Below are 15,062 nucleotides of genomic sequence, written 5' to 3'. Positions count from 1 at the left end.
CTTCAGCCTCTAGGCTCCAAAATGATACAACTACGTTTATTTTGCCTGTTCGTTATAATACTTTTTCTTATTTCATTGTAATTCCATTTTTTTTGAGAAATAAAGACCTGTTGTTGTTATTGTAGTAATTATAATAATGATAATGATGATAATGATGCTACTGTGGTCACAAGCTATTGACAAAGGTCGAAATTACGTTTGAAAACTTGTTGTGCAAGTTGATATTTCACCATCAGAACTTAGAATGAAGATTGTATGTTGACATCAGCAACAATGAAATGTTCTGATATACACAGTGCAGCTCAAAGATAAGGGGACATTGTATAGAAGTACCATGCGCACGTATCAAGCGACATACGTCGACATACTCGCATAAATACGCGTATGTCCTTCTCGTATGGGCCTTTGTCATTCATTGCTCTACCTGTGCTTTGAGAGGCATTGAGTTGTAGAAAAAAGAGATGGTAAGTCTTTAAATTATTAGTAGTTAGCCGTTTCCTTTAGAACGAGCGGCCAAGAACAAATAATGTAGATTAACCAAAACATAATAGCTAATTTAACACGGTCGTTTGCCGTCCGTTGATAACAACAAGTGGATCACCTCAGAATTGCATGATCTCTCCCACGGATTTTTTTCCCCTCCAATGTTGTCTTGTTTTCTTCCTATTTAATGTACTATTTTAAGACAAAATATTTCAGCAGTTTTTCCTTTTTTTGTCAAGAGGAAAACAGGTAAATATGCGAATATAATTCAGCTATAACGAGCACTTAGATCTAAAACTATAACGGCAACGCTTATTTAACAAGCACCTTATCAGAGATAAAGCATACAGAAGCAAAGTACTCTAAAAAAAAATGGCCCAAAATGCTTAATACACTGAGATAATGGTATTAACATAACAACACTCTTATGTCCGTCGAAGTCGCCCCGATCAGAATTAGAATCAGTACTTGTATGGTACTAAAAACCATCAGCTTTAAAAGTAATTATTTAACAACCGAGTCGAAATAATAGAGATGATGATCATCGGCGATGATCAATTATACACGGCACATCATCAGCAGGTAACAACTGAATTAAATAATATTTAGAATTACCATGTTTTCAATGTTCCACACGGTACAAAAATAGCCTATAAAAAAATTACCTTTCTCAAAGGTGTCTCTCTGAGAATGAATAGATTCCTGCCGAACAAAGTCGAAAGTCGCCGAATATAAATATTCCTTCCGTGATAGCAAAAACCAAAAAAAGGAAGACGGTGTCGGTAACTTTGCATAAAGATGTATTTCAGAATCCAATTCTCTTTAAATGTCGATGACCTCACCTCGAATAGAGCAAATAAGAGGGCAAGAAAATTATAAGCTTGCAACCATCTGGAGAATGCAATTAACTTCTGAATAAACGGGTTTCTATAAATATAATTTTATTATCACTTGGTTCCGTAATGATAGTCCATCCAACACGTTAGAAAATTCAGATCGAGAGTAACTGAGGCATCTTATTGTTCTTATGAAATTTTTTTATAACACTATTAAGAATAAAACGTTCAAGGCGTTTTAAATGAGCAAACACCTTTGACGCGAACAATTCTAAGGAGAAACCCTCCGTAAAAAAATTTGATAGTTATCAAATAGGTAAACGCTGCTCTGTTGGGATAGAAAAGGCGAGAATAACAATAACAATCGCAATAATGACGATGATGATATATGTAAATAACAAAAATACTAATAACCATACTAATAAAATGATTAATGATAATCTATAGATGGGTAAATTCTCATGTAGCTTTAATGTTTTCGAATACCGTTGCTGATCGGCAAATTAGCATAATATTCTTCTTGTTGATCAAGGATTAGAATCATGACATCATCATTCTTTTGAATCAGCCAATCAAGTGAGAGATCCTTGAAGCTTGAAGCCATTTGGTGACAAATATAGTTTAGTGGCGTCATTAGACTGTTTCAACCGTCAGCTGTCAAGCAATTTTCCCATTTCCAACAGTTTCTAATTTCCTTCCTGTTTGTCTTTCTTCGTTTGTTTTTTGTTTTTGTTTGTCGTTTTAGTTTGGTCTCGTTTTGTTTTTCAAGTGTATATTGATTCGTCTTTCTTTTTCTATAACCGTTTCTGTTCATTTTTTAGACAGTTATCAGTAATTGGCAAGCGTTTATTTGCGATCAAGCGGCTAACAAAAAAATGAAATTTTAACGCCTACAATGCAAATAAACCAAAATAGATAAAACGTTCACTTCACCGACAGGCGCCGAGAAGAACAATGTCCAACATATATAGTCTCCTACAAATATGCACACTAAGGCACTGTTTGTTTCCACCTCTTGGCGACGAAAAGGGGCACTACAGAATTTCAAAATTTTTGTTATTTAATTCTCCCTTTATTTTTTCGTTTTTTATGTTTTCTTTTGATGTACTGTGTTTTAAGACAAAAATGCTTCCTTCGTTTCTATTTTTTTTTCAAGAAGAGAATCGCGTGAGCGTGGGATGTAATATGTTGGCTGGCTTACTCTCTGGAAAGATAATAGGCAAACAGGGGTGGACTAGGGGGAGGTTAAACCTTTAACTTTCAAGATCTGATTGTCAATTCTCCCCTCTATGTGCTACACATTTCCTTTTTAATTGGATACAAGAATTTGATGTTAGATCAAGATAACAACCTCTACCTGATAAGTTTGAATATTCTTATTACCTGTCTGCTGAATAATGTAGGGATATCATAGGAAGAAGATTCATAGTGATCACCACTGGGGGTGAAAGGCTAACCAATCCCACTTCCCCTGAGAACAATTTTTAAAAGGAATAATAATAATGAAAAGATAAGAACAACAATCTCTTGGCAATAGATTTAATCTAAACGCCCACCGAGTGACGCATGTCGATTTTTTTATGGTTTAAGGAACATCTTGCAAAGATATAAAACACTCAGTTGAAGAAACAATGGATTAGTAGAAAGGCTCGAACATATGGAATAATGTAAAAGATAACTTTAGGGAAAAAATAACGCAAGTCAAATGACATCGATGAAGTAATGAAATTAAAGAAAGAAACTTCACCGAAGTCTGTTTTTCATTTTTCGTTCTCCCCCTTCGACCGGGGTCTCTCGAAGAAGGAAAGGCTCCTAAACAATGCACTCTGTCTCCGGATCTCTCACTTGATTGGCTGACTCAAAAGAATGATAATGTCATGATTCTAATCTTTGATCAACAGGAAGAATATGATGCTAATTTGCCGATCAGCAACAGTATTCGAAAACATTAAAGCTACACGAAATTTACCCATCTATAGATTATTATTAATCATTTTATTAGTATGGTTATAAGTATTTTTATTATTTACATGTATCATCATCGTCATTATTGCAATTGTTATTGTCATTTTCGCCATTTCTATCCCAACAGAACAGTGTTTACCTATCTGATAACTATCTATGTTTTTACGGAGAGTTTCTCCTCAGAATTATTCACCGTCAAAGGTGTTTGCTCATTTGAAACGCCTTGAACGTTTCATGCCTAGCAGTCTTATAAAAAAATTTCATAATAAACCTAAGATGCCTCAATTACTCTCGATCTGAATTTTCGAACGTGTTGAATTGAATATCTTTACGGAACCAAGTGATAATAAATTTCTAATTATAGGAACCCGTTTATTCAGAAGTCAATTGAATTTTCTAGATGGTTGCAAGCTCCTAATTTTCTTGCCTTCTTACTGGCTCGATTCGAGGTGAGGTCGTCAACATTTAAAGAGAATGATTTTTGGATTCAGAAATGCATCTTTATGCAAAGTTAACGGCACCTTCTTCCTTTTTTCGGTTTTTGTCATCGCGAAAGGAATATTTATATTTAGCGACTTTCCACGTCGTTCGGCAAAAATCTATTGTTATGAGTAATTGTTGTTTCAAATAGAAGCTTCTAGAAATCCCCAGACTGCTTATTTATGCTGACATCAAGTGACGCAGTTATTACGTAATACTACTAAAATAATTCTTTTGTAAGCTTTTGGTATGTTCCAGAACACTTTGTGAATGTATATAAGGAATCATTTATGTAGTAAAATGTAAAATGTTATTCACCAGCCTGGGGTCGGTCCGTATTGGGAAAAACTGTGCCCTCTTTCTTGAGTACTATAGGCGGAGGGCACAGTTTTTCCCAATACGGACCTCCCGACGGGCGAATAACATATATATGTAGATTTGTTTCGTTCAGGGCTCCCTATGCATGCATATTTATGTGTAATGTATTTACAACAATTTTTCGAGTGAATTCATAATGCATTCATATGAGCGCTTACGAAGAGTTGCAATTTCATAAACAAGCAGTTAGGGAGAAATAAGAAAGATGGTAAGTTTTGAGCTCGGTTAAGATATGAAGATGATTTTAGTCTTGTGACGAGCGTGGGACAAAGAAAACTTCTGAGTCCTCATGAGGAATCGAACCTCAGACCTTCGGATTCCGCTCTCTGATGCTCTACCACTGAGTCACAGAGACTCCATGGTGAGCGAAGTCTCTTACGAAGTAAGTTTTGATTTTGGTCTTGTGACGAGCGTGGGACAAAGAAAACTTCTGAGTCCTCATGAGGAATCGAACCTCAGACCTTCGGATTCTGCTCTCCGATGCTCTACGACTGAGCCACAGAGACTCCATGGTGAGCGAAGTCTCTTACGAAGTTCATATGATACGCGTCCTGCATACTGTGAGGATTAGCAATGTCGATAGGGTAATGTTCGTGGATAGAACTTCGTAATAGACCTCGCTCATCGAGGTGTGCGCCAGGAAACACCGGCAGATGACAATGAAGTGCGCATACTCGAGTGTCGAGCTTCATTGTAGCGTACCGCGGGCATACGACTAGGCATTGCACGAGGGCTTCACGTGGGCTGATAGATGTGAAGCTGCATAAGCAAATAATTTGCAACCCGCGTTTTGAGCGCGAAATCAAACTGGTGAGGTTGAAGTTGAACAGTAATTCTCAGTATTTTGCATTTTCTGATCAACTCGCAAAGCAACAATACCGGCAGAGCTAAAGCTTTGTCAACGAGAGGAAATTGTTATGATTCAAGTTTGTGTAGAGAGGGTTTAGAGTGAAAATAGGACAAAAAGAAAGAGACTGAGACTGAGCGACCAAAAAAAAAAACAAGAAGTAATTACGTAAAGTAAGTCGAGAAAAACGCGCAAGAAAGTTAGAAAGGACACCAAAATATGCAGAATGCGGTGAAAGGAACGCGAAAGAGAACAAGAAAAGACATAAGTAAAAAGGCGAATATTTAGCGAAGAGTAACGCGAGAAGGAAGTACATCTAGGTGTCCAATACCTTCAACTTTCCCTCGAAATGACTGAACATCCGAGCCATTTCCTCTTTGGTGCTGGCTATTTCCTCTAAGCATCTTTTGAGTGTGTGAACCAAATCAATGAGTTGTCTCTTTGAACAATAGGGAACAGCAGACTGCTGTTGGATATCATCGTTTAGTACATTCCACAGTGGACTGTCGATGCTTAACGCGTCTTCAACCGTAATTGCAAGGGGTATTTACAACCCGCCGTGTCAAAGTTTTGTCCTGTGTACTCCTTGACTAGCCGTTTAATGGTAATCGTAATTTGGGCACAAAGCCGTTTTGCAATGGCTTTTCCATCTAAAGAATTAACACAGCATGAGTCAAAATGATACCGTAGAAAGCCTACACTACAATCATTTTATTAAGATATGTTGGTTAGCTCTAATCGGGCGTCTTATCGACGACTGTTAGCACTGGAACATATCAATGCAATACCTGCATATTTCTTCATTAGCTGTGAGAGAAACCACCTTTCTGAGCACTTGACATGCATGGATAATAGCAAGTCTTCTCGACGCTTGTCTTGCAAATCGCGGAGGTATGCAATATACATGCTGCTGTCAGGAGACCATCGGGGTTGGCCGCCCTCAAGGTTCTTTAGCTGTTGATCCAACCTATTACCAGTAGAAAGGAAAACAGTGGAGAAAGCAAAAATTTGGTTGGAATTATAGATTTGGTTTTGCATTGATTTGCAGTGCGATCGGCAAACAAAACTTGCCCTGAGAACCAAGTAAAATACCAATAACGACTTCCACGTTTAACGGCATGGAATTGTCCATAATTCTGATTGCTCGATTGCGTGATTGTCTGTTTACTTGTATGATTAACTACTTGTAGATTTTGTGGCTGGTAATGAGTATTTTTCGTTGTTTTGGCGGACCTCATTTGAAAACCGTTTTAATATCCTACGTAAAGATCATTTAGTTCCCAGACCAGGGGAGTAAATATAGCAGAATCCAAAAGATGGTTTCATACTTGTCAAGCCGATCGGTCAATATTTTCAGATGCCGGGGAACATTTTTTGCAAGTTTGTTCTGTTAATGAACAGTTTGAAAAATTCAGAAGAAAAGTATCAGAGAAATTCAGGACAAATGACAGAAAATGATGGACCAAAAAGTAACACATTTCCTGTAAAATTCAGAAACGACAATTGGGGTAAACATTGTATGAAAACCAGATCTCCGTGCTACTCCATACTTTACACAGAAAACTTGTCCGGGTAATCACCTGGTGATGAGTCTTCAAAGAAAAATCATAAAGGAACTTGTAACTGTTTAAGTAACTTGCGTGTACCTTTCCGAACTTCAGCTGTGGTACTCTAATTTCCTCTTATGCACTTCAAAAAATTTATCAAACTAGAATAAAAAATTAAGGAGGGCAAAATAAAACGGATGTCATTCATTTGTCATGATTATTTTTGGTCGTTAAAGGTGAACCATTCCAAAGAAGATCACAGCCGACCGAGTTGCAAGACAAAAAAGACTGGTTAGAGGTCAATAACAACTAGGCATTCCTCGCGAAATTTGATAATAGCCTGTGACCTAGCGCGTCTTGTGTTGGAACTCGCCATGTGACTAATCGTCGTAACTATAGTTTACACACGGGAATTACATCTGACCTTGAGACAGTCAACAAAATCACTTGCAGTAATATCAGAGTAATTATGCCGAGAAAAGCGAGATCACTTTCGAAGAGGAAGACCATGTAATCCTGTATCATTATATCTTTCGGATCAAAAATGGCGGGCTTTTCAATCTTCGAAACTCTACACGTTGTAGATTCGTTGTGGTAAACTGTCTATTTGTTTTGGCCACGGCTGCATTGGATAGCACCTCTGAACTCAGTAATCCTTTGGATACTTGGCGAAAAGAAGATCAGGATAATGTATCACCCGTTAAAACACTGCAAAGGTTGGTGAAGTGTAATAGTAGTAGTTTTTTTGGTAAAATTTCCGCACAGCCCCCTACTATTGTAAAACAAATCTGTTTTCCCAATGGCAATGTGTTGTTTTTGTCATTGTTTTCTCTATCCAAGAACTGAATGCATAATGTAGGATGGAGCGGTGCGGAAATTTTACCCTGCTTGCGATAAAACTGTTGTTGGATTGGCATGTGGCTGTAATTACACACCAAAAAAAAATCCTTTTCCCCTCTCAGAACGAATGAAACATAGCATGGAAAGGCACTGTTCAGAAATGATGAATTTATGGACAAACTAATGAACTCCTACATCATGAGCACTGTGGAACAGTTTGATCTGAACTGCACTGCAGCCAGAGTGTTGTTAAATGCCATGCCTGGGCTGGAAAGTGCGGCAGTTTTTCAGGATATGGTAAGTTTAGCAAGGTATTCTAAATCCTTCAACTCCTAAGATCTGATTTAAATTCTCTCCTCTAGCCGCTACACATTTCCTTGTAAATTCGTTATGAGAATTTGGTGTTTCACACTTTTCACACTTTTTTAAAATTATTTTCTTACATATTTACAAGATATTAGATCAAGATGACAACTTCTTCCTGATAAGTCTGACTATTCTCATTACCTTTGTGCTGGATAATGTATGAATATTATAGGGAGAAGTTACATGTTAATCACTTCTGGGAGTTAAAGTGTTAATAATCTTAAGATGTGACATTTTTTTGTCAGCTTGAGTTCCATGTTAAAGTCCAGAAAAATTTTGTCTAGTTTCTGTGGCATGGCACTCCCTTCCTTTTTAGAAAAAAATAAATACTTGATGGATAAAAAAAATATATAAATTTCTTTTAGTTACAATATGAAAAAGAAAAAGAAAAAAAAAGAAAGAGATGTGATGAGACAATAAACATCTTTCTCAACATATTTCCTATCAACAAATTATGCAAGTGGGCCACAGAAGCCTTGGAACCCCTAAAAATAATAATAAATAATAATAATGACAATCTTTAATGAGGAAACTTTTTCACTAAAAAGTGGTTTACAAAAAGGACCTCGAAAATTAAAAATTAAAAATTTACAATGAATAAAAATGCTAAAAGATGCTACTAAAAACTAATGTATCTTATGTGTAATACAAAGCTTAAATCAATGAAATAAAAATAAAAATCTGACGCTTCAAAATATTTACATTATCAGAGGCTCGTATAGTTTTGTCCAGCGAGTTAAAATCACTTACAGCATGATAGCCAGTTCTTTGTTTACCCCAGTTTCTTTTAACGGATGGAATTTTTAGGTTTGCTTTATTTCTTGTGTTGTAACTATGCTGTTCTTGCTGAGTGACTAATGTTAATTCATGATGCGTGAGACCATTAATATATGCTACAGGTATTTATATCATAGTTTACTGGTCTTACTTTACACAGTACCTCAGGCTTTGAACATTTTGGTCACCATACCTGAAAAAGAGAAAAAAGAAAATTTAGTTGAAAAAATATCAAGCATCAAGTGGCCTCCTGGGGAAAATTAGATTAGATTTATCTAATTCTTGTACAGCTTCAGCTTCTGAATTAACTCAATTTTGTGTACATGTTTATTAACTGGGTGTAAGTAGAAGGTTGTTTTAGTTAGGTGATCCAAGGTAGTGTACAAGGTTAAGATAATTAGATAGTCATCGTTTCATTGAGGATTATAATATTCCTTTTTGTTTATTTTTAATGTGTATTGCTGCAGTTGCATATTTAATTTGTTTTTAATTTCAAGTATCAAATAATAGAAACTTTGATAATTATTTTATTAACAGGTCTTTTAGCATTTGCCATGGAAAGCCAGGATATTGCAGCAGTATTCAGAGAAGAAAACTCTACCTTGGTAAGTCAGTATAGTAACTTTAAAGAGTGACCAGCATCTAATTTCTCCTTACAATATCTCCCCTGAATCAAACATAAAGGCTATGAGAACAAAGGAAATGATCACCAAATAAAGAAGCTTTTGACATCTTGTTAAATAAATTCTCCAAGTCAACAACTAAAGAAATGTATATAGAACAGTATGGAGAATATGCATACTGATGTTAGGGTGAAAAGGGGTTTTTAAAATATTGCACCTTAGCTTTGTGTTTAACAGCATTTGTTTTCCAAAAGTCAGAGTGTATAGTTGGGTTTACACTTAATTCTCAGGAATTGTCTTATGTCACTCATGGCATTTTTGTTTGGAACACCTTTTTTAAACTATATGCTGAGGATTAAATGTTAAATTTCACATGTTAAGGTTCCTTGTATGCTGTGGCAGCTGCACATTTTAAAGGACTTGTCAGACCTTACACAGTCCCTTGTGACAGACCTGCTAAACAGAATTATCTTGAAGGCAAAGACAAACAGGAACAAGAGCAAAAACAGTAACATTGTGAGTAACAAAGTAAAGAAAGTGAATCTTGCTGAGCCAGGACCATCATGCACAGTGCCACAGAATGGTGAAACATCTGGTTTGTGTAATGGAGAAGTGGAAGAAGAAAATAGACAATGGAAAGGGTTAGTTCACTTTTTGAGTATTGTACCTCAGATTGCCCCTCTGCCAGTGAATTGAATCTTCTAACAACTTTAAGTTGATTTAACTGTCTTTTCAAACTGAGTGGTATGACTGCTTTGCAACTTGAAGGCTCAATTATTCTCCTTTGGGTTTTCACTTTGACAGCCGAGGCAGTGCTTTCAGTAAGACCCAGCACCAGTAGGAGCTCCAGTGGGTATTCTGTAGTGAATAGGCAGTTATACTCTGGGAGCTTTCATGCAAACTCACGATGTGAGACCTAAAACACCTTGAGATCTTCTAGAGTTCTTTCAGTCAACTTTTACCTTTATAAATGAGTTTTGATAAAATGATTGGTATTTTCTTATCATATATTCTAGCATACATTTCATACATTTCCAGCCAAAAAAAGATATTTTGAGTTTCCAACAGCGGACTGACTCAAATTTTGGTAAACATTTACCTTATATCCTTTCAGAGGACTTTTTGTGTGAAACTCAGGGAGCAGGCCTGCATGTCAAGGAATGGAAAATTTTGATCAGGAATAAAACGATCAGTTAAACAATTGTTATCAAGAACAAAAATATTTAATGATTATCTGTGAAAGTTTGGCACCAAAAACTCTGTTTTAAGCCAGTTTATTCCGAATGGAAGTAATGGGATTACAAGAGGGAAATTCTCTGGCAGGTGCCTTACCAAGGCAGCAACCTTCTTCAAATCTTATTGAAAGCACTGCAAGGATAATGTGATGAATAAGTTCCACAAAAGTGAGATCTTTTGGATGAGGTCCTTGAAGCTTTTAATGGAATAAACACTAGATACCAGTAAGTGCAAATAGGGTCTTTGAGAGGTCAAGGTTTTTTTTTTTTTTTGCCTCAAAATTCCACTCTTGTGAAAAATGTTGGAAAACTGTGCTTTATGTTTTTTTTGTGACCCTTTGACTCCCAAAATCAGAATGTTAATTCTCCCCTATAGTTGCTACATCTTTCCATGTAAATTAGTTATGAGAATTTGGTATTTAGATCAAGATAACAACCTCTGCTTGATAAGTTTGTGTATTCTCAATAGCTGTTAAGTGAATTACGTATGTACATTATAGAGAGAAGTTACATGTTGATCACTTCTGGGAGTTTAAGGGAAACAAGGTTTGCTTTCAATTTTGAACTTGAGGGATTTGATAATATATCTAGGTGGTCACAATAACACGGATTGAGAAGTGTCCTTCCTCAAGCACTTCAGTATTTTTGTTCATATTATCATTTGTTTTTCTTCTTTTGTGTCAAGGAGGGGGGGGGGGTGTGGGGTGAGGAGGGGGGTGACAGGAAGAAAGTACTCCAGGTAGGTTTGCCCTGCACCAGCCAGCTCAGTTTCCTTAATATCAATAAGTATTTTCTTTTTGTTTCAGGTAAAAGTTGTCTGCAAGCAAAGCATCCGTTGTTAATTAAAACAAGCAGGGGTTTCCGTTCCACTCGAAATGTAATTTGTGCACTTAAGGGAGGGTACCACATAGTCCCTATGTCCTTTTTCCTCTCCCCCCTGACTCTTGGCATGCAGCAGAGACTAATTCTGCAGTATCTGACTCCCTTGGGGGAATATCATTTAATATATCAATTTTTTAACTTAAAAATTAGCCTAACTTCATTGTTAAGTGAACAAACCACCGTTTAAGGTAAAGTTTTTGAGTTGATTTTTCTCGAGTGCTGAATAAACAAATCGCTGTTTAAAAAGATACCAGCTCTGTTGACGTGTTTTTAGCTGAAAATTCGATGGGAAAATCGTAGCGTTTCTTTCTTCTGTCGTTTATTACTTTAAAGATTTGCTAAAATCAGGAAATAGGGCACTTGTACAAAACCAAAACATTCATTATTCTACAATTTGATTGTTTATTATCATTATCGCAAAGTTCACAATAAGGAAACTGTAACAAGAGGAGATTTTAAATTCGCATATTGCGTGCTTGTTGACGTACAAGTTCCCGAGTGAAACAATTTCGGCATTTCCAGAACGCGGATGACGGGAAACTCTGTCCCCTTATTTGATGGGAAATATCAATAGCCACATAAAAATCATTAACTGTGCCGTGTTTCCAGAAAATAAGACTGGAAAATGGTTTTTCCACCTTCCACCATCAAGAAATTCCAAGTAGAAAAAGTAATTGTTGCGTGACTGCGTGACCTTTCATGAGAAGTAAAAATTGTCTTCCTTTTTTTTTTTTTTACTGGGATACATGTGGTAGCCCAGTCATAAAATGCCTTTGTTTTTTTGTCGTCTTTTTTTTTTTTCCTCCGCCACAAAATGGAAAAATTGCGCAATAGTACCCAGAGGTCGTTGGGCCCTCAACACCATGACAACTAACTTTGATCCAATGAGTGTGAAGGTGTTCACATGCTGATCACGTGTTATTTTGATGATGATGGAAGTAGTCAGAAAGTCAATATTGACCAGAACTGAAACCTTTTCTATCACTGTTTGTTTCAAAGAACCCCTGTTATTTATAACTTTATTTCTCAAAAGAATATGTTTTTATTTGCCATTTACTTCCATTAGTACATGAAACTAGGTCCCGATAAGTTTTTTGTTTCGTGACTCCCAAAAGCTGTGTTTGCGACAACATCAGTTGAGAAACCAAAAGCAATTACACCCGAGAAATTCGCTTGTAGCCTTCTACGCGCAGAAGGCAAATCCAGGTAATGAAGCTTTCTAAGACCTCTGTAAACTAGAGACATTACGTGATGTCGAGGGGGTCAAATATTTACACTAAATCTGTGACCCTCAAACAGATTACGTACTCGTACATGAAACGTCCGAAAAATGTCACGCATGTATAATACCGTAGGCGCACCTGGCGAATTATATCCACTGGCTTCAATAGTAAAGAGACAACTTATTTACTATTTGTATATGAGCAAGCTTATTTACCCTACTTGTAAAACTCCTTGATGAAGTCTACTATTGTCAGACGAAATGCGTGGGAGATAAATACAAGTTTTTACTTTCTCAGTTCGTGCGGTGATGCTCACTAGTTTGTTTCAAAAACGCTTTTGATGTGAAGTCACTTCGACCTCGACAGAAAAATTAAGTTCACCCCGTCATAATCAATGGTCTGATACCGTAAGTACCAATTTAGGTACATCAGTGGGCTTTGATCACAATGATGAAAAAAAATGTGCGTTTCCCTACGCTCGCCACATTTATTCTTTGGAAAATTATTTTACTGGAGGGCGATGTCACTTAGCTTGGTGCGTCTTGACTCTAACCGACGAATATAATCGAGGTGAACCCCATTAAATTCTTGTCAAATGTCTTATAAACTTTGTCTACCCTTGATTTGCACGCAAAAAATGCAAATTCCGAACGATATTTCAAAATATTTTATTCACTGGTCAATTTATGACCTGTTTTACAACAGCCCGAGGAAAAAGTAAAATTCTGACTACACTATCACGAAACATTCAATGTGAAATAGTTTATTGAGGAATGGTCAGTCAGTCATCCGACAACAACAATGTGTCGTAACATATACTTATTACAACATAGAATATGCTAGCAAGTCTAACTTGAAAAGCTTGAAAAATTAAGTGTACCACGCCAGATACGAAAAACCACTAAAAAACCACTCTTTAGATGTGGCCAAAAATTATGTGGAAACGTATTCCCCATCTAATGCAGTGGTACGGAACCTCGGGGAAGAGGTACAAACAAACACATAACTCCATAGAAAAAATTTAACTAAATTGACAACAGCAAACAGAAAGACTGACTGAGCTAGAATGATTAATATTCCCCGCTAAAACATTAAATACTCAAAACTCTCCCCTGAGAATACTAAAACCTCTCAATCGTGCCATCAGAATAGTAATTTCTGACTAATTCGTTCCTAGTCACTCAACCGTCAGAAATTACATTTTGTTTGTAAGGAGTTTGTAAGTTCATTTTTCCCAGTAAATTTAAGAGAGGGTCAATTTTTTGTGACAGCCGAAGATAGACATCTCTGAAAAGTCTCTGAAGCTGAAAATGGACTTTGCATGGGCTCTTTGGAAAACACAAAAACCAGCCACCTTTTCTCAGAAAAATAGTGAAAAATTTATGAAAGTCATATATTTGAACTGCAGATAAAGACGTGAATGAAAGTGATCCTCGCAGTAATGTGCACTACTTGGGCAGTAGTTAAAATAAGGCCTGAAAACTACTGCCCAAGTAGTGCACATTACTGCGAGGATCACTTTCATTCACGTTTTCTCAGAAAGCAAAGAATTGTCTCCTTAACATGAGTTGGACAGGGGAGGAAACCAGTAAGGCAACCGCCTCTAACAAGGCAGAAGATAAGGAGTGACCTTGCAAATTTAGACGAAGACTGCAGGAGAGGGTACAGCTGCTATTAAGCTAAAAAAAAAAAAAAAGATCTTTGCATCTCACTTTTCGAGGTTGTCAAATATTTGGATGAATCGAAAAGTCTAAAAACTCAGTCGTTTATTTGCCTCTTTTGATTGACAAGCCGTCAATTAAATTGACTGATACTTGAGGTGAACATTAATTAAGGATCAAGAAAAACCGGGGGGTGGTCTATATCCCCCCGGAAAAAAACCAAAACAGAAACCAGTTTGTCTTTTTTAGTTATGGGGTAGATCCTTTAACCTGGCAAAGTTTCGTTGAAATCGGCGAGATGGAACGTAGCACGACTGCCCGGTGCTACATGCCATTTTTCTCAGATTTCTTCGACAATTTTTACCAACTCCATCCTAACGTTGATTCGAAAATGTATCTCAACAGGGTGGACTACACAAACATACTATTTTAATTACAGTGACAGTGGTAGAAATCTATAAAAGTAACCGAGCAAAACACCAAATGTACACAAGGTTCATGCACAATTAAGCGAGTATTTTCATGCGACTACTACATGTTTCGAATATTCTATGTATGCGAAGATTTTAATTAACTCATGCTCACGTATTTACGACAACATTTATAGTTACATGTAATTTACTCTAAAGTTATGCCAGTGGGATAGATTGTACATTAAAGAACAATATATGCGACCGGCCAATTTCAGCTAAAAACACGTTGACAGAGCTGGTATCTTTGTAAATAGCGATTTGTCTATTTAGCACTCAAGAAAAATAAACTCAAAAATTTTACCTAAAACGGTGGTTTGTTCATTAAAGGTAGGTTAATTTTTAAGTTAAAATCGACATATTCAAATGAATCAAAACTGAAGTAGAGACCAAACACGTCAAGTTTTGTCCCAAAAGTGTGCGATTTGCAGTAGGAGTACAGCAAGAAA

At 36.6% G+C, this 15,062-nt stretch overlaps 1 protein-coding gene across 3 annotated transcripts; it reads left to right on the top strand.

Moving 5' to 3' along the window:
* The first annotated feature begins 6,912 nt into the window (after nucleotides 1-6,912).
* Nucleotides 6,913-11,426, top strand: LOC136284080 (uncharacterized). 3 transcript variants are annotated; one of them, XM_066173883.1, is made up of 5 exons: nucleotides 6,913-7,252; nucleotides 7,499-7,673; nucleotides 9,057-9,124; nucleotides 9,524-9,783; nucleotides 11,184-11,426. In XM_066173883.1, the coding sequence occupies exons 3-5, from the start codon at nucleotides 9,074-9,076 to the stop codon at nucleotides 11,185-11,187; spliced, it is 315 nt and encodes a 104-aa protein (XP_066029980.1). In that variant the 5' UTR covers nucleotides 6,913-7,252; nucleotides 7,499-7,673; nucleotides 9,057-9,073; the 3' UTR covers nucleotides 11,188-11,426. The 3 variants fall into 3 exon arrangements, with proteins under 3 accessions (XP_066029980.1, XP_066029978.1, XP_066029979.1); XM_066173881.1 differs by lacking the exon at nucleotides 11,184-11,426 and adding an exon at nucleotides 10,466-11,000; XM_066173882.1 differs by lacking the exon at nucleotides 11,184-11,426 and adding an exon at nucleotides 10,257-11,000.
* Nucleotides 11,427-15,062: the final 3,636 nt, after the last annotated feature.

This window comes from Pocillopora verrucosa, chromosome 11, assembly GCF_036669915.1.
Source record: "Pocillopora verrucosa isolate sample1 chromosome 11, ASM3666991v2, whole genome shotgun sequence".
Taxonomy (NCBI): Eukaryota; Metazoa; Cnidaria; class Anthozoa; order Scleractinia; family Pocilloporidae; genus Pocillopora; species Pocillopora verrucosa.
This window is presented reverse-complemented; position numbering and strand designations above follow the sequence as displayed.

Bases quoted from the DNA above. Each gene is read 5' to 3' on its own strand.
- LOC136284080 (XM_066173881.1), top strand. From the start codon at position 9,074: ATGGAAAGCCAGGATATTGCAGCAGTATTCAGAGAAGAAAACTCTACC. The intron at 9,125-9,523 runs GTAAGTCAGTAT...TCACATGTTAAG, and splicing joins GAGAAGAAAACTCTACCTTG to GTTCCTTGTATGCTGTGGCA. The intron at 9,784-10,465 runs GTTAGTTCACTT...ATTCTCTGGCAG, and splicing joins GAAAATAGACAATGGAAAGG to GTGCCTTACCAAGGCAGCAA.